General features: G+C 35.9%; 1 protein-coding gene across 2 annotated transcripts; it reads left to right on the forward strand.

The window, feature by feature from the left end:
• The first annotated feature begins 1,171 nt into the window (after nt 1-1,171).
• ednraa (endothelin receptor type Aa) lies at nt 1,172-16,983 on the forward strand. Of its 2 annotated transcripts, none has more exons than XM_051909298.1 (8): nt 1,172-1,437; nt 2,564-3,053; nt 6,460-6,587; nt 9,079-9,277; nt 10,690-10,842; nt 11,314-11,447; nt 12,504-12,612; nt 14,288-16,983. In XM_051909298.1, exons 2-8 carry the CDS (start codon nt 2,634-2,636, stop codon nt 14,423-14,425), a joined length of 1,281 nt encoding a protein of 426 aa, XP_051765258.1. In that variant the 5' UTR covers nt 1,172-1,437; nt 2,564-2,633; the 3' UTR covers nt 14,426-16,983. The 2 variants fall into 2 exon arrangements, with proteins under 2 accessions (XP_051765258.1, XP_051765268.1); XM_051909308.1 differs by lacking the exon at nt 14,288-16,983 and adding an exon at nt 13,839-13,859.
• The last annotated feature ends 6,667 nt before the right edge of the window (nt 16,984-23,650 follow it).

Here is a 23,650-nt window from a genome sequence, read left to right on the forward strand (position 1 = left end):
ACATTAAAATATATTGAAATAGCAAACATTTATTTTAATTTGTAATATCACTTTTTTTTTTTTTTTACTGTATTTTTTAATAAATTGAGCCTTAGTGAGCATGAGAGACTTCATATGCTTGTTCTGTTCTGTTCTGTCTTTGACATGCAGTGATGATCATAATATATCAGCTGATTGTATTAACATATATTTGATTGAATTAACATGTTGTTAGATAAGGCTACAAACAAATTAGTGCTTTGTTAATAAATGCTTACCAGTGGAACAGCCTACATGTTGTCAGATAATGTTCAACCCTTGCAAACAATATAAAATGATGAGATAAACCTCTAAATCTCAAGACAACTTGATAAATCTTCTGTAATGAGTAGGCATTAGGCATATATAAAACATCATCATAGCTCAGTGAGTTTTAATGATATTCAAGTGAATGTTTTATTAGAAACAAGTACGGTTGCTGTTTCAGCTTATTCAGGTGCCTGTTTGCAGTACTGATAGCCTTCCTGCACTTAGACCACATATTGATAATGGCCCATTTTACTAGGAATAGGTTGCATAATGGACAGTGATGTAGTCAGCCAGGAACTTTGCTGTAGATGAGCTTGTTGTTCCAATCGACCTTCTTAAAGTGAGCTTATCATGCTGCCAGAGCACATAATGAAAATGAATCCAAAATAGCTCCAATTTATGTAAGGCTGGTAAGGCAGACTTGAACCCAAGGCTTATGTGGGCTTTTATGTTCACATGAGCAATCACGTTTTCCCTGAGTCTGACCACCCACATTGTGATATTTCAGGCATAGAAAGTTCAAGGCATATTTGGCTCTCGATCCCACCACTGTCCCCCGCACCCCCTCCTGCATATCAGTCAATATCTCATCTAAAGCAAAGGACTCGTAGGTGAGTTTGTCAGATGCAAATATCGCTGCTGATCATTTGGGAGAAGGTTATGACATGGTGGCAGGGGTTCTGTCAAGGCAAGAGAAAAGAAAACGACAAAGGCAAACCTCAGGAGAGGATTTGTAATTCCTCCTGATGCTTCCCAAGCTTCGGCTGACTGTTGACAGTCAGGCAGGCTGTGCCTCACAGAGCGCTGGTGTTTCCTTTGGGGCCCCCCTCCCGGCCGAGGGGGGAGGTGGAGAATTGCAATCCCACCCCGTCAAAGTGCTCTCTCTTAAACACTCACGTACACACACGTTCACACACACACATACAGCAACTCTCCACAGGAAAAGCTGGAGACAGAATGCGCAGCCCCTTCACAGCAGCTTTGGTGCGTCGTGGCGTCCAAATGGGATCTTGCTACACTTTGATAGTTGGTTAATTACTCATATGATACCACACAGATGTCTGGGGGGCTCTAGCCGAATACTCGTCTCACTAACTCACTGACTGACTGACTGACGGGATCCTGGGGAAGGCAGACATTTAAGGAGCGGTAGGTGAAAAACCAGGAGGCATTTATAATTCATAAGTGTAACAGTTTACGTGCCGTTAAGGATCCCTTTAGTGCCTAGCTGATGCTAAACTGAGATGCTACTTGAAGGGCTGTCTACTAAATAGTTCCTTGTGTACCAGGTGGTGGCAGGGACTTTGAACAGGAAACACATCTTGGCTCAGAAGTGTTCCTTTGCTGTCAAGATTATGAAAGGGGGTTTCAAATGATTCCAAACAAGATGAGAGTTGATTAACTTTTTTTTCACTTGTGATTCTTGTGTACGAATAGGCTACATCTGTTATGTATAAAATCATATAACTTATTTGAAAGAGATTCAAATCATTTCTTTGTGATTAACTTTTTAAAAATAAAATGATAGACATGTTAATGCTCTTTTTGAACATAAAATTTATATGGCTGCACTGTAACTGTGAAGTTATTTGGTAACACTTCACATTACAGTCCTATTAGTTAATGTTAGTCAGTGCATTAACTAACAATGAGAAATACATTTGTTACAGAATTTATTAATCTTTCTTAATGTTGGTTAATAAAAATACATCTCTTAATTGTAAGTTCATTAAGTTTACTCATTTCAACATCAACTAAAATTAATAAATTCTTTAGAAGTATTGTTAGTTCATGATACCCAATGTATTAACAAATGGAACCTTATTGTAAAGTGTTATCAAAAGGGTATCTGATTAATAAACCAGAGCGGGAATGTGTGTTGAGGAACCAAAGTGATGAAAGTTATTCAAACGGGTGCATTTTTAAAATTACAAATGAAAAAACAAAAGCTTGGTGCTGTGCCACTAGCACCATGCCAGCACTGATGGGTACTTGCCGGGGATGACAGGAAAGGCAACGTCTCGTCCCCATAGTGTGACAGTAACTCGTACTGGCACTCTCCATCTGTGCTCCTCCACTAAATCCCTTTTGAAGTTGTGTTGAAGTTTTGCACATCTAGTGTTATACTTTTAAGTAATTCTCTTTGATTCTGTTTTATTCTGAGGCCTGCAATGTATGTCTCTATTTTGTGTGTGCGGGCTGTGACAAACTGAACTCCAACTTGCTTTACAACATTGTGTTTTTGATGTCTGTCCTGTTGTTTCTTATCCTGCAGCTGTGCTAAATAACCGTAATCAGGATCTTATCACCTCATCTGGAAATCAAAGAGCGAACTGCGTTCTGCAATGGGCATTACGACACTACAATTGTTTTTGCTAATGGCCGTCCTGGCCACTGGTGGAATATGTCAGATAAATGGAACAGAGGAAGCCCAGGACACTTTACTTCAAATCTCTACTACCTCCAAAACCAATGTGCATAAGGATCTCCAGCCCACCAGCAAAAAATTCCTGCTGAATAACAATACCAGAGTTAAGAGGCCTCCACCCTGCAAGGATCCCACTTCCATCAAGCTTTATTTTAAGTATATTAACACAATTATTTCCTGTGTCGTGTTTGTGGTGGGAATAGTGGGTAACGTCACCTTGCTGAGGATTATTTACCAAAACAAGTGCATGAGGAATGGACCTAACGCCCTCATTGCCAGCCTAGCTCTTGGAGACCTTATCTACATCACCATAGACATCCCTATCAATGTCTACAAGGTAGGCACCTCTATTTCTTCATTATTTTCATTTGGTAGGAATCATGACATTATGTTGTTCTCAAAGGGTATTTTTTCAGAAACCAGGCAGAAAGACCAGCCTACACTCTTAAAGGGTTAGTTCACCCAAAAATAAAAATTCTGTCATTAATTACTTACCCTCATGTCGTTCCACACCCGTAAGATCTTCGTTCATCTTCAGAATACAAATTAAGATATTTTTGATGAAATCCGAGAGGTATATGACTCAAAGACGTTTTTGCGCACAAAATGTGAAGAGTTCATTTGCAACAAACAACTCCATTTTCATTAATTCTCACGAAATTTTTTTTTTTTTTTTGGGTTGTCTTGATTAAGTAATAATAACTCCAAAAAATACAGTTAACTTAGAAAATTAAAGTTCATTAAGAGTATGTTTTTTTTATATATTAAACGTTTGTTTCTTAGCAAAAGCAGATAACTCCAACAGTCGTTTTTTTGGCAAAAGCAGATAACTCCACATTTCAGTTAAACAAAACCAAGTATTTGCTTTGTAATTGCATTTAAAACATACTCAAACACACATGTGAACAACAAACGCACACTATCACACAGATCGGCACACAATCAGGCATGCACACACACACACAGAGACAAACGCAAAAGGACAACCAAGGGTTCAGGATGTAAGACGTGTATGGTGTACAAGGACTTGCAGGAGTCGAAATTATAAATCCTCGATCACTTTTAGTCAGCTTTGACGAAACTCCCCTCAGCTAGCGCGTTTTGAAGTGACTAGAAGCCTCGTCACCTGACCTGAATACTGCACGCTGATTCGCTAAAACGGACTTATCGGTTTCTGTACACAAACAACAAGGGCGCTTGTCGGTTTTTGCTGTAAAACGTGAACTCGTGATGACTTGACAGTGGACAATACCGGCTTTTCTGACAAAACGGATTTATGGTTCAGAACGTGCTATATGTGGAGAATAACGCACAACAGTTAGTTCTTTTTTTTTAAAAGTGGCGTTTATCGTTTTTGCAAACTCTTCAATTAAAATTAAAGTTGAACCACTGCAGTCACGTTGACTGTTTTAACAATGGCTTTAGTACCTTTCTGGGCCTTGAAAGTGTCAGTTAAGTTGCTGTCTATGGACGAGTCATATACCTCTCGGATTTCATCAAAAATATCTTAATGTGTTCCAAAGATGAACGAAGGTCTTACAGGTTTGGAACGACATGAGGGTGAGTACTTAATGACAGAATTTTCATTTTTGTGAACTAACCCTATATAAATAAAGGTTCTTTATTTGCATCTATGGTTCCATGAAGAACATTTAACCTCTATGGAACCTTTCCATTGAACAAGAGTTTCTTTATAGTGGAAAAAAAAAAGGTTCTCATTTTGTTCTTCACATTAAGAAAAAATTACTCTTTTAAGAAATGTTCAATGAAATATTCCTTGGGTAACTAAATATGGTTATTCTATGGAATCTCTGTGAAAACCCTCTTCTGGAACCTTTATTTTTAAGAATGTATACAGTACAATTCAAAAGAAAGTACTTGAACACAGGAAGGGAGAATGAGCTGGCAGAGGAAGTTGGGAGGGTGCTTAGATGCACAGGGCAGGGGCCGTATACAATTATACGGTCATTCAGAGTTTATCTCCAGGGCCGTCCTATTACGGTTACTGAGGCTTTTGTGATGAGTGCTGCAGGGATATGGCCTGATAAAATAAACAGAGGATTGAAGGGCCATCATCCAAATGAACAGCCCTGTTTTGACTAGTGTTTCATCACTAGCCAAAGTTCCTTGTCTAATTCTCCGCTCATCATTGAACACAGTACTTGACAGTGAACATGTCTCTAGCAGATGGGTCAGTGATGTGATGCTCTAAATTTTTTTTTTTTGAAAAATACATTAAAAGTGCAATTCGTGCTCTTAAAAATAAAGGTTCCAAAAGAGGGGTTTTGAAGTGATGCCACAGAAGAACCATTTTTGGTTTCCCAAAGAACCTTTGACCTTGACAATACATGGTTAGTTCAGGTTGCATCATGTGGTGGGACCCATGAAAAAAACTTAACTTAAAAACTTACCTAGAAAAATATAAGAAAATAATGATTTAGATTAATACACTCATATGTATTCAATCTATATAAAAATGTTTTAGTTAGTGTACATTTTTTATTTATTTTGGTTATTACTTTTTATTTGATTGATCCACCACATGAAGTTTAGAGTCTAAAACTTTTCATGAAAATTGCATATATATATATATATATATATATATATATATATATTTTTTTTTTTTTTTTTTTTTTTTTTTTAAACCAGCATGAATACAAAGAGTGTATTTCAAAAAAATTTAAACATATGTTTTTAACTATTTCTTTTCTTTATCTTAGTCTTTTTTGTACATAATTGACCTAGGTCATCTGTATGATTTTTCTGTAAAACACTCTCTGAGGTGATATGCAAACCAGATTAACACAGAATGTTTGTCTTCCAATTTTCAGCATTTATAAAGTCAGCTATTATCTTTTACAAATTTAATTTTGAGGGACTTTTCAACAGGATATTGGGTGGAGATCTAGAGAGTTTCTCTATTTAGGATGGAAGGTGTCCATTTAACATTGCAAGCTCATGTAAAAAAACAAAACAAAACGGAAGTGTGGCAGTTAGCATGTCTTATTTTGTGACGCACAGACTTATGTGCACTCCAGACACTGACTTCCAATATACACTTCTCCAGCTGTTCCACTGATTAAACTCTGCACTCCTCATACAAACAGGGCCAGGATACACCCGTGAGAAGTTTCCTTTCTAAACCTGAGCAGAATCCGCATACTTTTCCTGTTTAACAAAAGACAACACCATTTCAGAGAACCTTGTCAAGGCCACTTGAATGATGAGACTTTGCAGGAGTCCAAACCAAGAAAAAAAAAAAAAAAAAAACTTTTCTGACGCAAATCTTCATTAAAGAAAAGGGGGTACACTTCAAAAAAGAAGTTTTCAACACTACTGGAGTCTTCCAAGGTGAAGACTAGCAAAAATACACAACGACCAAAGAAGTGCCTGGGTTGATACACGAGTAGCCATTGAAACTGCTCTAAAGCAATTTCATCAAGACAAGATGTGTGCCCTTAAGGCCAAAGACGGGAACAGAGAGTCAAAGCAAAAAAAAAAAAAATCTGTTACTTATTTAAGTAAAACTGTTTCAGAAACCATCAAATTCCAGAAATGCAGACTGCCTCAATTATGGTTAAACATCTCCACTTCATTCCTACTTTGTAATAAATGTACAGACACAAGCGCTTAAAATAAACAAGAACATGTTGCTCAATTCATCCGCATTTCATTCATCTCAATGCAATGTCTTTAGAGCTTGTGGGTCATATGAGGAATCATTTTTTCTATTTTTCTTGTAGCTGCTTATGACAAAATGGCCATTTGATGACAGCTCATTTGGACTCTTCCTGTGTAAACTGGTGCCATTCCTCCAGAAAGCATCTGTTGGGATTACAGTACTCAATCTCTGTGCTTTGAGTGTGAACAGGTAAATCACTGCTTCACCATTTTGAAATATTGTTGAAATCATGTCTAGATGCTCTAAAGCTCATTTCAAAAAACTTGAAATCATCTAATAAAAAAGCTAACGCCTTTTGCCCACAAACCTTTCTTTAATTTGACCATTATACTTCAGGTCTCCGTGAGGTTCAAGGTTCAGATTTCACTGCTGAGGTCTTAGGGTCAGGGAGAGACAAAGGTCATAAGCTGGGTTTATGGTTTGTAGGGCTAGGTACATTAATATCTTTCACCCCTCCTCCTAACAAGTTATAATGTAATACAGAAATAATAATAATAATAATAATAATAATAAAAACAACAATACTTGTCTCAATCTCACTGTATGCTTATTGTACATCTTTAAACCTGAATCTCCTTAGCATGACCTAACTTTCAGACTCAACCATTTTTTTCTCATAAGTACAAAACATTGTGGAATCCATCTGCAATTACATTCATTTTTATTCTGACACAAAATGCATTGTGTTATCTTTATCATCTAAAACAACAATACAAGTTTACAATCCAATTCTAAAGACATTTATTTAATTGAACATTGGTGTCTATCTGTATATTTTGTAGTTGTTTAGAAAATTGATTTGTAATTATTTTGACTGTAGAAGCATTTGTCGTATTCATTTCTTCTTAATTTCTTTCTTTTCAGTTTATCCACCTTTTTTTCCCTACAGTTTTACGAGTCAAACATGATATTTCTTAGCAAAATACTAAAGTATTTTGTATGAAATAAGAAAAAACTGTATTTCCTGTATCATCTTGTTCAGGGTGGTTCCAATGAAAACTTTCTCAGGAAACGTTAGTGCATTTGCCCATGTGGTTTAGGGGAAAAGGCGGGACGTGAGCTTGTCAAACTCTTCTATGAATCAGGGCACTTCCTAAGGTCAGCTCTAAAAGGCACCTCTCATTAGAAAGTATTTTCCTCATCAGGAGGCAGAAGCCACCTGCCCACCTCAGTTTAATCACTACCATAAAGAAGGATTTGAGCTCCTTCAGATATATTAATTAAAAAGGCTTTATATTAAAAAAAGCAACTTTTTTTTTCCCATGTGAAAGATGTTTCATTCACATTCAAAACCATAAGAGTGAATCTGAGCCACAAATGTCTAGCAGCCTGTCACAATTTTTAAAGAATGAATCACTTGAATCATACGTCTGGCCTTAATTTCACAACAGCACAGCCGCTTTCAGTTAGTTTCTGAATCATGCCGAGGAAATGTTCAGCACACCTCATCCGATTCGTGCTCCCCATGTTGCGTGAGCTTACATATCGTGTCTTTCTCATCCGTCTGCGTGTTGGCAAAGTGGATACATCTCTACTTAGTGAAATATAAATGTCCCATTGTTGTTAAACAGGAATATTCAAATGGGTCATAAAAAAAATATATAGTTACGTATAAAATCTTGATGCACCGTTTTACAGAAACACCCACAAGAGAAAACATATTAATGAAACAAACAAGCAAACATGACTTTGAGCAAAGGGAAACAAGCAGCCAGGCAAACCAGTGGCTTTATCCAAACAAACAGCTGAAGTATATCTGTGAGCATTTTAGTAATATGCATATTACAATGCAAAGCAGTCTTTTCATTAATCTTAGATACCGTAGCTATAAACCAGTAGCTGAGAGTTGGCACAGCTGCACGGCAATATTTTCACAGAAGCTTTCCCACATGATAGCAATCTGATCAGTCAAGCTTTGCAGGTGTTGATGTAAAAAAAAATGGTGTTAAAGATCAAACTACTTCTTCTCTGAGGTCATTCACAGAGATGTTTAGTTCACATAAAGTGGAGCTTCAATTTTGGTATTTCACAGGATGGAAAAAAAAATGCAGGATTCGTTTTATTCGATGAGAAGACCTACATAAACTACGATGGAAACACATCTACTGAATAAACCCCTTGAGGTGCAACAAAAAAACTCATGTGACTTTGCCTCAATACAGGAAGTGACTGGATTACTGGACTAACCAGCAGACTATTTTCATTGCACAGCATCTGAAATGCCTGAAAAGTCTGTCATCAAATTGTTTGGTATAATTATCTCCCAGAACTGTCTCACATGATTGAGTTCCCAAAGACCAGGCATCCAATTCCGAACGCAAGATAACATGACAGCGTCCATTGCATTTTGTCTGCACGCTCTTATAATACAAAATCTTATAGTACAAAAAAATAAATAAATGAACAAATAATAAAAAAAAAGAGCCACATGGCTTCACCGATTGCAGCAACTTCCATTTTTATTATACAGATATTTTGAGCCAATTTACCAGGAAGTGACAATTTTGTTCTCTTAAATACATGGGATGGAAATAGTGCTTAATTCGCAATTGTTTTATGAGATATTCCACTTTTGCGCAGAAATTCACAACTTTGGATGAAAACAGCTAATGGCATGTCTCTGTTGTGAAATGTTAAAGCAGTTGAGCAATCTTCTGAGAGTTTTGTTTTTGTGGCTCAGGTACAGGGCTGTAGCCTCCTGGAGCAGAGTGCAGGGGGTCGGCATTCCCCTCTTTACTGCCATTGAGATCTTCTCCATCTGGGTCCTGTCTATTACCTTGGCTGTACCAGAGGCAGTGGTCTTCAACATGGTCACCTTCACCTACAAAAACCAAACCATCCATACTTGCATGCTCAAGCCTGAAAGTAACATCATGACGGTACGCTTTAATGGGATGGATGTCATGCCGACGTCTGTTCACTTCGCTCACATAAACACTCAAACACTTTGTAATAAACAGTGCATCCTGTCCGGTTGACCTCAAGCAGGATACTATGTGATATATTTCTGTGATCTTTTACAAACTTTGATCCTGAAAGCAACATTTTGCGTAAATCACAGACAATGCAAGGGATAAGAGTAAAACCTTTGAGTTTTCTTCAGTTTCCTCATGCAGACGATAACTGGAGATTTCTTCTTTTTTGTTCGGTCCAAAGAAGTAAATTGATAGCAGACCATGAGTGCAATTACAAGCTGATGTATCTCTCTCAAGCAGAGCCATATGTGTGGATGAGAAACAGAGTTCATTCTTTCATATGAACCCTGCCATTAATCTCAGAAACAACAGACTATTCAGATGAGACAATTTAATATAGCACAAATTAAATTATAAAAATTAAATTAACATTGTGTTGTTTTCACTTTGAGTACTGTTTTATATGTTTAACAGTCATACTATAGAGCCCTAGGGATAATGTAAGGTCAGCTGATCATTATCGTAAAATAAACCCAGTAGGGTGATCAGGATGCAACGCAAAATGCTTTTCCTGTTTACTGCATGGCTACAAATAAGTAAATCATTAAATAAATGTCAATTTAAGTTGCTTCCTTTGCTTAGCTTCTGGTAAGTAAACAACAAGCACACGAACAAAAAATAAATTAAATATTTTACACTATTAAAATTGCAATATTACAATAAAAAATTATATTTTAATATTTTAAATTGTAATTAATTCCTGTGATGACAAAGCTGAATTTTCAGCAATCATTACTTCAGTCTTTAGTGTCACGTGATCTTTAAGGAATCATTCTAATAGGCTGATTTTGTTCTCAAGAAACATTTCTTTTTTATTATCATCACAATAGAAAACAGCTGTGCATATTTAATGGGAACCATGATTTTTTGAAGAAAATAAATTTCAAATGAACAGCATTTATTTGAAATAGACTTATTTGTAACAAAGGATTAAAAAAGAGAGAAAAAAAAATCTTACTGACCCCAAATTTAGTCTATAACATACTTATAGAGGATTGTCTTCCTCTTTTTTTCTCTAATTCATTTATTTATTTTTTCTTACCGGACTGTTGCTCTTCCGGCTTATAAACATCAAAAGTTTAAGCTCAAAAAAAAAAAAAAAAAAACACAAGTATCACCAGTATCTTGTCATGGACAATGGTGAAAAATACATTTAACAAAGTAATTGCTGTGACAACTCATCCCTTAAATGATCTCTCAGTGGCTGTAAACACTGCATGACACAGTAACTGTTGTTGTTTTTTTTTGTTTGTTTTTTCTCTTTGTTTTTACTGTACACATAATGAATACTGTGTATGTGTTTCATCTGCTTTCAGTTCTACGTAAATTTGAAAGACTGGTGGTTATTTGGCTTTTACTTCTGCATGCCTCTGGCCTGCACGGCTGTTTTCTACACCCTCATGACATGTGAAATGCTCAACCGTAGAAACGGAAGCCTTCGAATTGCCCTCAGTGAACACCTTAAACAGGTAAGAAAAAGTCCTTAATACTAATGGCCATAATCCCTCAAGTCAGATTCATTCAAATTTAAAGAGCATTTCGGCACAGTGCACAGTAGTAACAAGTTTTGTGCATTTTGACTGCATTTTGTGTCTTATTGTCTTAATAAACCAAATCAGGGATGGACAACTTCGGTCCTGGAGTGCCACTGTCCTGCAGAGTATAGCGCCAACCCTGATAAAATCTCACCTGCCTGTATCTTTCTATTAACCCTGAAGAGCTTGATTAGCTTGTTCAGATGTATTTGATTAGAGTTGGAGCTAAACTCTGCAGGACAGTGGCCCTCCAGGAGTGAAGTTGCCCATTGTTGAATTAGATGATATTATAATATTCTTTTTATGTATGCGCTGTGGGTGAAGTCTGTGAAAGTAATATCTCTGAGAGTACATTATATAACACTGAACGTATAGTGGTTATAATGGCTTGTTTATGTTCTGCAGCGGCGTGAAGTGGCTAAAGCAGTCTTCTGTTTAGTGCTGATCTTTGCTCTTTGCTGGTTCCCCCTGCATCTCAGTAGACTGTTGAAGAAAATGGTTTATGTTCAAGATGATGAAAGACGTTGTGACCTATTCAAGTGAGTGAGCCTTCGTCAATTTTGGGTCTTAACAGTGGACTGATTTATTTTATACCCTACATACTTGTACTGCTTGTGCATACGGTATTTTTTTTTTCCTTGACATAAAAGTTATAGTTTGTCCTCTAAAGTGTTTATACAGTTGTGCTCATATGCTTACATACCCCTTGCAGAAGCTGTAGGATTTGTAGCTTTTCAAAAAAAAAAAAAAAAAAAAGTAGATAAAATCTTAAAAATATGATAATAATAATAATAATGTTTAATTTAAGTTTAGTACTGCCATTAAAAAGACTGCATAAAACTCCGTATTTCAATATATTCCACAAGACAAAATAATAAATTAATTTACACAAATTGTACTGTTTAGAGTTAACAGGAATACTCAAATGGTTATATATAGTTACTCATAAATAGTGGTAGTTGTCCCTTAGTTGGTAAATTAAGACATCGTATAGCCACTGTTGGAAAAACTCAAACATAGAGCATAATGGGAAACCAAAGACCTTAAGGAATTTCTGTCAAGATTATTGGGCAGCTTCACTTTTTAGGACATACCAGGGACTTATCAGAGTTCCCACAATAATGGAAAACCTGGAAATATCAGGGTCATTTTAAAACAAGTCATGCAAATTAATAAAATCTTAGTAAGTAATTTTTTGTGACTATAGTATAATATGTCTAGTGTGATTTTTTTTTATTTTTTTTTTTTTATGTATGCTCAGCTTTAAAAATTGTTGTATATTTTAAATATTCAGCTAGTATTTGTGAGTGCAACCTCTAAAATAATAATAAAAAAATCTACAACATAATTCATGGAGTTTAATTGGTCAAAAGTTGTGGGAAACCTAAACAATCGCAAAAAACGACAGCCATTGATGCTTGAGGTAGCAACAGGATATTAAGTATCAAGGATGTGAAAATGTTGAACAAAACAATCTTTTTATAATCTATTCATCTTATTAAAAAATTACAAACATCTTGTAGATTCTGCAAGTGGTATGTAAACTTAAACGCAACAAATACACAAAAAAACTAAACGAATGTCCAAACTTTCAGCTTCCTGTTGATCATGAATTATTTCGGCATCAACTTGGCCACTGTGAACTCTTGCATCAACCCCATCATCCTCTACTTTGTCAGCAAGAAGTTCAAGAATTGCTTTAAGGTGAGTTTAAAAGTGCCTGATTCCTTCATTAACTTGCCATTACAAACAGACTCCTATAGAACGAGTGAATGGATATGTTTCCTCACAGCTTTGCATAATGAGCGGCCACAGAATATTCTATCAGCAAATTGTGCTTGATTTATGGAGACAAATGTTTAAGGTCCTGTGAGTCATTCTCAGAGAGAGATAAGCCATGCCTGTTCCTGGTTGTCATCATACTAAGCGTAGTTTACAGACATTGATGTCAGATCCTAAGTGGGCCCCTTTTCCGTAATGAGGATGATCCCAAAGATACAATGCATCTGAAGTGTTTGAAGTGAGACAAAACGAAACACCAACACAGTTGGCCAACCCAAGTTCATGGCCCTAAATACAAGCAAACTGATGATCTGTGCAAGAGATGCTGTGGGTCCAAGAGAAAATATTCTAAGCTGATTTACTATGGGCCAAACTTAGTGCTGCAGATAAGAAATACTGATTCATTTAAACTCATTCACCTCTAATACAATACAAATATGCACTACTTAAAATCCAAACCAGGCTCATTGAAAAAAAAAAATGTGCCCAAGTGGCAACATTTCGGCAAAATGGTAACACTTTACAATAAGGTTCATTAGTTAAACATTAGTTAATGTAGTTGTTCACCGTTTGTTCATGTCAGTTCACAGTGCATTAAGTAATGTTAACAAGATTTTAATAATGTATTAGTAAATGTTGAAATTGACATTAACAAAGATTAATAAATGCTGAATAAGTGCAGTTCATTGTTAGTTCATGTTAACTAATGTAGTTAACTAATGTTAACTAATGAACCTTATTGTAAAGTGTTGGCACTAGGGCACTAGCCTCGAGTACCTTATTGCTTTTATAAAACGGTTACCACACAATACAAATATTAAAGTCAAAAATATATAACAATGCAACTTCCATGAAGTAAATTCTTACTAAAAGCCTTCCTTCTGCCAGAAAAAAATAGTCCATGAATAGCAACAGAAGTTACATTATTATGCCATTAGATGGCGGTAAAGACTGTCTTTATGAGTGTGTCACTGTCAGTCAGTAGCGAAGACTTTTACATTGAAAAGACTGAATTGTTGTGAACACGGAACAAGACGCAACTGACAAATGCTTTGACTAGCGCTGTCAGTCACGGAAAAACCCCTTAACTGTTAAAAGCACAAGATAATACATCGAACATTTAAACTGATTTTTTATTATGAAAATAGGACTGACCTGAAGGAAAAGGCTAAATCTGAATGCAGGTAATAAACTCACTCACTCACTCGATCTCTTTCTCACAATACTCTTCTACATAATACAGTAAGCTTCAATGAACAATATCAATTGAGAACAAAGAGTTTACATTGATAAGAGTGGTTGCTAAGGGTGTTGTGTAGTGATACACAGAACCGTTGGGTGAAGCGGTCATAGCCGTGTTTTATCATGAATAAAACACAGCTATTGACCAATCAGAATCAAGGAGAGGAACTAACCGTTTTATAATGATATATAATCATAATGAATGTGCAAAATGTTGTTGGTGTTTTACTGCAGTGAATTGTATGTATACATTTTTTAAGTTTTGCAAAAATCTTAAGAAGAAGCATGTTTTTTCCAGTGAGCCTATGTTGCAACAATCAAATGATTTTTCTTTTTTTCTTTATCACCATTTCAGTCCTGCTTGTGCTGTTTGTGTTATACCAAGAACCAGGTGTCCAGCTCAGGCCCCATGAACGGCACTAGCATTCAGTGCAAAAACCAAGAGCCTGGCAACCTCAATACCGACAGAAGCCTTCGCAAATACAGCGATTGAGAGCTGCTACATGCTTAAAACGCATTAGAAAAACAGACATCATCAGTGTCAAACTTTGAGGTGGAAAACATTGTAACCATTCATATGAAACTAAAGGCCTTGTGCTCGGCACAGTATCAGGCAGTTTTTATATATAGCTTCAGACCAGACAATGGACCAGATATATTTAAAGTCTCCCGCAGACCTACAGTAGCTGTTCCCAGACATTCAGAGTGTTGTTTTGCTGTGTGAGAAGTGGTGGGAGTGAAGACCAACAGCAACAGGATGCAGCTGAACCTAACAGCTACAAATTAACCCTCATCGGGAGCTTGACATGTTTTCCTTACGTAAATACTGCACTATGGACATGCTCTGGATGTGAAAGGAAGTTGCAGAAAGGACGAGTGAAGCGGTGAGGGTCAGTCTGTGTTTTCTGTGTTCCTTCCTATGAGCTTTGCCAAAGAAACTCCCAGCATGCCGCCTAGGAGGCAGCCTATCCCTCAAATTCAGTGTCCGGTTGTTATTGTTAGCACACTGAATGCAGTTATGGAAGCTAGGTTGTAAAACAGGAACTTTCAGGTTGCCTCCTGCCTCAAAGTTTATTTAGTTGTTAAGTGAATCATACTGTGTGCTGGACGTCACCTCTTGTTTATTTAGTGGAGTAGGAAGATAATGAAGCCTTTGTGTTTGAATGCCAAATTAAGTTTCATGTGTATATGCTTGAAAGGTGTTAGATGAATATGTAAGCTCAGAATTAAATATAATATGAAAATAAATAAATAAATAAATAAATAAAACATGAACATCATACAGCACATGCGAAATACCAGCTGGATTGTGTTCCAGCAATGAGGAGGCAAATGAAACTTTGACCTTGGTAGGATTTAAGAGTAATTTCTAGGAATGAATCCAACTGCAACAAATGCTGGGTTATAGTGTAAAAGAAAAAAGAAAAAAAAATGAGCATAAGGGCGCGGGAAAAGGGGCCTTTGTATAATCAAAACAAAAACGCCCAAGAGATACAAACATATCTTTACTTTTTTATGACACTGTGAATTTTCTGTGAAGAGAACTCATACATGCTATTAACCTTGTATACATTACTTTAATATTATTAATATTTAATGGCCTCAGTATTTGTATATCATCTGTATTTTAAGTTGAAATATTTGTTTTCTTTTATCTCGTTATAGAAAAAAAAAATACACTATCAATCAAATGTTTGGGGTCAGTAAGTTTATATATATATATATATATATATATATATATGTATGTGTGTACTTTTAATCAGCGAGGATGCAAAAGCTAAGACATTCGAGTTACAAAATATTTCAATTTCACATACATAAAATTGAAATTTCTATTCATCAAACAATCCTGACAAAAATCATATCAAAGCACAAAAAGCAACACAACTGTTTTCAACATTAATAATAATAACAATAAATGTTTCTTGAGCAGCAAATCAGCATATTAGAATGATTATGAAGAATCATGTGACACTGACTGGAGAAATGATGCTGAAAATTCAGCTTTGTCATCACGGGAATAAATTACATTTTTAAAATATATTAAAATGGAAAACAGTTATTGCAAATTGTAATAATATTTCACAATATTACAGTTTTACTGTATTTTGATCAAATAATTGCAACCTTAGTGAGCAGAAGAGACCTCTTTCAAAGACATTATTAAATCTTACCAACCCCAAACTTTTGAACATTATAGTGTATAAGAAATTTTAAGAAATCTGTTTTCTTCTTGATATAATTTGAAACTAATATGAATGAAATTGTACACATTCTGACAGAGATCTACATGGGTCTTGTTAATCTGACTAATCTAAATGTTGAGAAAAATATTTGTGCATGACAGAAAAAAAAAAAAAAAGAAAAAAAAAAAAGGTCATGTTTGTAGTGGAATTTGATGTCACGGATTATCCTTATGTTACACATGTACTGAACTTTACCACCACTGAGTGAGGAATGTTGCACAGTTATATATGAATTTAAACTTATTATAGCACTATAACATCCGAACATCTGTTTACCCTATATGCTATGCAGTACAGTGAATCAACTATAGATTATTTTACATATCATGACTGACTAGTTAAAACATAACATTTCTTCTCATAGACTGTAATAGCATTGGTCCAATTTTTAGATTAGCTGCTAGTTATTTTTAAGAGTATTGGACCAGACTATCGATTCTACCACTTAAAGCAATGTTGTCTTATCCTCAGTCCAAATGTATTGAGGTTTCAGTGTTAAAAGATAGGTGCCTTGTGACAGCTGTCTGTTTTTGGCCTGGGAAGAAGCTCCAGTATGGGTGTGATTTGCGATGCACTTTGACCCACAAGGCTCTGGGTCATCAGTGTCAACCCAGAGGATGTAAACAGGGCATACTAGAAGCCTTGATGTAAACTGTGGAGCTTAAACCATTATGTGTCTGCGATGTAAGTTACTGTTTATATCAGTCTGATATTTGTTTGAAAAAATAAATGTTTTTTTTTTTTTTTTTTTTTATTGCTTGTGTGGGTTTTTGTAAGTAAATAAAGAATTATATAATGAAGATGATGCTTATAAGCACAGTAGACAAATTGTTGGTCTGGTTTCAAACATGATTCCTGTGAAAACGAACATTATTTGTTTAATGCAAAGTTATATGCTCTAACAGTTACAAATATGTATTAATTAAAATGCTAATAATATTTGGTCGATATAAAGTCATTGCAACACAATGTTCTAGGCTGAATATAAACATATCCTGGCCAAAACAAGCATGGACTTAATAATTTACTGTAAAAATGTCTTTTTGTTTGTTTTAAGACATTCTTTATCACACATGGAATTAGAAATTGAATTAGAGGACAGTCACAAGTCTGTTTTGAGAGTCTTGTCAAACTATTGAAAGCATATTAATGTGAAAATGACTTCTCATCAGAAGTTTGAGATATTTCTTCTCATGCTCATGAAACTGCCTTCAGGGAGAAGAACGAATGGTTTTAGGTCTGAGGAATTTGGTGGGAACCTCTATGCTTGCCAAGGAAGAAACAAATGATGCTCAAAGGCAAAGTAACACAGTGAGTCCTTAAAAAAAATGAAAATAAATTAAAAAAAAAAAAGAAAAGATGATGTGTGCAACTCACATCACTCTAGAAACGGACCCTCATACCATCAAAATGTCAGTGTTACACTCAAACATTTTAAAAAATTCAAACATCACTCTGCAGCTGTATTCTACGGAGCCCTAGACATGACATGCAGGAAAAAAATAGTAGGCTAAATCATGCGCACGATTTACTATTTCGTTCCCTCGATTTATAAATCATGCGCATGATTTATAAATCGAGGGAACAAAATAGTAAACCGTGCTCACGATTTAGTAAATTAGTAAGTCGTGCGCATGATTTATTAAATCGAGGGAACAAATTAGTAAATCATGCGCACGATTTATTTATTTTTCTTGCATGTCATGTGTGGTGCTCCGTAGTATTCAACTAATTTTGGATGTTTTTTTTTTTACTTTCCTCGAGAAATTTAAAAATGTAAAATTATAAAAAAAAAAAGGATTTTTTTTTTTCTCCAGGATGTACAAGCTTCTCTTTTCTCGTAGATTTTATGTGTTATGCTCTATATTGCAAGTCTTCTGAAGTGATAACTTTTTGTGAGGAACTAAAATTTTTTAAAAATGACATTAACTGAAAATCCTATATTCATATTCACATTTATTTGTATAGCGCTTTTCACGATACATATCGTTTCAAAGCAGCTTTACAGAGAATGCATGTCAACATTACAATTTAGAGAATGCAGTTAGCTAATAATGTAATAATTTAGGCAATTTAATTTACAATCACTGTTAGCAGTTTAATTGAAGGTAGAAGCAATGAGCTCCTAGAAATAATGTATTACATATTAACAATAATTAGGATATATAGAAATTTGGGAATGTTCATGTTGATCCAGATGTTGCGTCATCTGAAGTCCTCGCAGGAGTTGACGCCGTCTCTTCAAAGGTGTTGGTCATCTGAGGTCTTCTTAAGAGGCTGGATACAAATCCTCAGCTGCAGCTCCTATACCTCAAGCTCATACCAAAATTCAACACCTATAATATAAGTAAGGGTAATCCATGGCTAGCTATGCATTTAAAGATTAAATTGGTTGCAGAAATCGTTTTTTGAGGACTACAACAAACAGCTGGTAGGAACTATAACAAGCTTCTTCCCGGTTTGGTGACATAAAAAAAAACACAAAATTTATATAAACCCTACCCCTGGGAACATGCAACAAAGGGGGTGAGGCCATGTTGGGCTGCTTTAGAGAAGAAGAAGAGTTGTTGTAGTAGAGTGTTGTTGCAATGCCATCATTTTACGCCGGACTGCTTCACAAATGAGGGTCAATTCAATGTTGGATTTGCACAAAAGATTAACATGACGGCACATGCTAGTTGATATAAATTTACATAAATTTATCCACTACATAAATTTATCCACTAACCATTCAGAAACGTCCAGTTGCATTCTAAAAGTTGTAACTTCTTCCTGAGTCTCTCTATCAGTGTCCGACTCCGGTTTGAACAATGTAAGGTTGAACACCTTTACTGACAATCGTTATCTTGGCTGCGTGAGATTCTCCAGATTTGTTGTTGTTGAGCAACTGAAGCACTAGCTGTTAAAGCTCTTCTCTTTTCTGGAAAGGGGGCTGGGAGCAGCAGCTCATTTGCACTCGTGTTAAAAATGAAAATTATCAAATAATTTTCTCTGCCTCAAACCATCCTAGATGTATATGTCTTTTTTCTTTCAGCCAAACAAAATCATAGTTTCAGAGTTATATTAAAAAATATCCTGGCTCTTCCAATCTTTATAATGGTAGTAAATGGTACCAATTTTATTTATTTATTTATTTATTTATTTTTTGAAGTCCAAAAAATTGCATCCATCCATAATAAAAGTAATCCATAAGGCTCCAGAGGGTTAATAAAGGCTTTCTGAAGCAAAGCAATGCATTTTTTTGTAAGACAAACATCCATATTTATTACTTTATAAACTATAACAACTGGCTTCCAGTAACGGCCGTGCAAGAGTCTAGTTCCGTTCGAAGAGTGACCTCTAACCTGACACATGACATATTGACGAACGTGGAAGCGCAGAGGATAGAGACACCGGCCACGAATTAGAAAGATCATTTTTAAAGAGAAATGTCGGAGGAGCTTGAGTTTGTTGCCCGGCCCTATTTGTTTGAACTGCGAGAGGCGTCTATTCTTACCTAAGCTTACGCTATGCCTACTTCACCAGAACATGACTCTCTCGTGAACGCAGGGACGGCCGTTACCGGAAGCTAGCGATTACAGTTTATAAAGTTATAATTATATTTTTCTTACAAAAATGCATTGCTTCGCTTCAGAAGGCCTTTATTAACCCCCTGGAGCCGTGTGGATTTGTAACATCGTACACAGAAATCAATCTTATAGCTATGAAATCCATCAGGAAAAGCCACTCGCTTCATTACACTGCATGTTCATGCAGGGCTTTTCTTTTTTTGTGTGCAGAAGCCCCTCGCCAGAGATGAGGTAGCATTGCAGACAACGGTGAATCCATGATTTATTAGGCTATCGATTTCATTTTTATCGAGCTATTTTTCCAAACCACTGATCACAAGTGAGAGTTGAACTCAAAAATAACTTGTATCCTTTGGGCAGTCAATAATATAAAGTAATATTAAATAAGTAAATAAATAAATTAATGGAGCATCGGCCAAATCAGTCAGCAGGACACCAGGATTTTTCCTGACTGACTGCGGGACTGCAGGCTGTTTCATGTTCATGTTTCATGTCTTTTATTTTGAAATTTAGTCACATTTCCTGTTTGCCATGTGCTTCCCTTGCTCCTCATGTATCTTGCCATCATGTGATGTCTTGCTCTTCCCTTGTATGTGTTATATTCTGATTGGTTGTTTTGGTATGTATCTTGTTCTGATTGGTTCCATTGTCTATGTGTCACGTTTTGATTGGTTCATTGTTTCATTGTGTTCAGGTGTTCATTGTTAGTCATTAGTCTGTTAATATATATATAGCCCTCATGTTTCATTGTTCCATTGTCTAGTACTGTTTGTATATCCACTGTTGGTGAGTCTGCTATGTTCAAGTTTCGTCAAGTCAAGTCAAGCCAAGTCTTTGTTTATGTTGTATCTTTTCACATGGGTTCTTCAATTCGCCTTCAGTGGACTTTCTGTTACACTGTGCACGTCAATGCTGTTTACAGTCGGTTCGGGTCGGACTCGGGTCTAATTTTATCAGGTCTGTCTCGGGTCGGGTTTTTCTTTAAAAAAATAACATTTATGCACGTTGGGTTCGGGTAAGAAGTGATTCGGGTCGGGTACAGATTTTAGGATGCTCTACTCTACCTCTCCTTGGAACTACCTGTGCAGACTTCAGTTAAACCGTTTCACTGCACACCTTCCAGACAATCAGAATAAAGTATTCAGACAGACCATGGTATAAGTAAGGGATAATCCATGGCTAGCTGTGCGTTAAATGATTTTAAGGCACGACGTGGAAGCAAAGAACCTAAAGATGTCATTTATGCTTGCAAAATTTGACTGGGAGGGTTAAAATGATGGTTATTTTTGTCATATATCACAAGTTAGTTCTAGCACTCTGCCCGCTTTAAATCAGACAAAGAGATAAAGTAGAATAAGGTAACATTTATTTGACTGAATTACATATGTGCAGTGTCTCTCTACTAGCAATGAAGCTGTGATTTTAATTACTTCAAAAACAGCAACGTTACAACCTCTTTGCCGAGTAATATAATGTAGCGATTTTGCAGTTAAATTATTAATAAAAGTCGCAGGGCAGCGCTGACAAGTTTCTGTGCTCCTGAATGTTTTTGTTCATGCAGAAATAATTAATATAGAACGGTAATTATATGGACTTGGAACCTGTGTATTAAACAGTTTTATTGCACACCTTCCAGACCATCAGAATCGAGTTGTAATGGTATAATATAAATATAATATAATATCCTGCCTTCAGCTCAGGTCTCTTAACAAAGCACATATGTTCAGAGGAAAAACAGCACTTTATTGTAGCTCCAAGGCCAAACTGCCAGCAAACATAGATAAGCTCTGACTGTATCCTAATATTTTTCATAAGACTGTGCTCTGCCATGGATTATATTAATAACACATTTCTGATATTACACACCACCACTGCCATTATTCTTAAAAAGGCAAGGAACCAACAACATTTGGATAAAATCTGTGGATAAATTGGTCTTATCTGTGAGAGCGTGCAGTGCAGTCACCTCTATTTATGAGCATGAGGTAACCTTATCTCTCATGCAAGGGTTTTTAAAACCATCCAGAAATGTATGCGATGACTGAGCTCCAAGAACACTAATGCAACCAGATTATTTATATATATTTCTTTAAACATTACAATATTGAGCATTGGACAGAATCATTTGTGCACTCAAACAAATTCTGTCATAAATCTTTGGCCAGATGTTTGAAATTAATAAATAATCAAACATATATTTTCACTTTTTTCTGTCCTGAAGGTATCTATCTGGAATGACACCAATTCATGAAGATTGTAACTCACATGTTCAAAGATATAAAGCCACAAACCATGATCTAGAACTCTCTTCATTTAGCCCAACACGTACTGACGTCTAAATTAAATCCAAACCAAACACAGAAGCATAACTCTCATACTGGGAGTTACATGAGATGTTAACTATGGACGTCACTCTGCGTTTAAACTTTAAATGTGTATCCAATTTTCTCAAACACACCGCCTGTTTGTCTTCCCTGCCCCGACATGGCAGAGTCCCGAATGCCATTTTGCAGCGCTATCCCTCCAAGTGATCCAACAAGGCGCTCACATGAGTGTGGCAAGAACGATTTCTAATTTATAAAAGCCAAAAGGATCGATTCAATATTCATGAACAATCTGTCCCATCACAATGAGCCATTTCTGTAACTGGGGGGCAGTATGATGACAGCACAGCGACATAAAGGAAAAGTTCTGCCTCCGTGTATTCAGGACTACTTTAGCCTTGCACATCTTCCTTGGTCCTAAATTATTGCACTGACTCCATTTTTTTTTTCAGATATACCTTATTTTTGTGACTGGCAAATGACTGGCATTGCAGTCTGTGTCTTCTCAGATACAGTATATATATACACAAGGGCATGAACAAGGAAATAATGAGTATTGAGTTTTACAGGTCAAGTTCCTGCCTCTGCTTTAATCATGGAAAAGTTTAAGCTGTAGCTGATTTTCCATGTAAAAGACCATTAAACTCGTCTTTCACATTTGGTGGGTAATTGAAACAGGCTAGTGAAACTGCGCACTTATGTCTTCTGAGGGGCTGCTGGATCTGACAAGAGGAGACTGTCTGAGATAAAATCAGGCCTACCCAATAATAGCATCTGGAAATTATTGCTATTCTTCACTGCACACTCAAGTAAATACACAGGTTTGATTTTAAACACTTACTTTTTAAAATATAGCCTGGGAAGAGCTCTTTGACTTCATAAATTGCATAAACAAAACAATTATAAAACTTGTTTTCAGATGTTCTGTTTTATACAAGCTTCCTGATAAAATAAAACAATTTAGCTAGTCCACTATAAGAAAAAGACAGCCTCTGGAGTTCTGTACAGTGTTACTCTCCATTACTCGATACAAAGACAATGTACTTTCGTGCTGATACGGCATTTGTTGTAATTGGGTTAACACAGGAGGAAAAATAAATAAATCTTTTTCTCTCACCTCAGGAATCTTAATTAGAAACAGTAATTTGACGACTGTACTGTTGTTCAAGAAAACAAACAAAAAACATGTTGCCCAATCTTCCTGTTAAAAAAGAAAACAGACTTAAAGACTTTTTTTTTTTTTTTTTTGGTTCAGGAACACTTTATACAAAACATGCAAATGGATTACTGGGATACTCCTGCATGGAAAGCGTTGCCACACACTGCCATCTAGTGAGCCACCTTGAGTCTGATAAATTTCACCTTTGTTTCACACTGTACTTTCATTTGTTCTTAGGGCAGTTCTGAGGTCATTTTTTGTTAAATATATACCCTTCTGTTAGACTATTCAATTAATCTTTGATTTTCACTCCTAAGTACAATTTGAACAATTTTTTTTTTTTTTTTTTTTTTTTTGCAGAGATTCACCAAAATATCATTTAAAATTCAAGTGACATTTTATACAAAATAAAAAATTGTC

The sequence above is a fragment of the Ctenopharyngodon idella genome, chromosome 1 (genome assembly GCF_019924925.1).
Source record: "Ctenopharyngodon idella isolate HZGC_01 chromosome 1, HZGC01, whole genome shotgun sequence".
In the NCBI taxonomy this organism is placed as follows: Eukaryota; Metazoa; Chordata; class Actinopteri; order Cypriniformes; family Xenocyprididae; genus Ctenopharyngodon; species Ctenopharyngodon idella.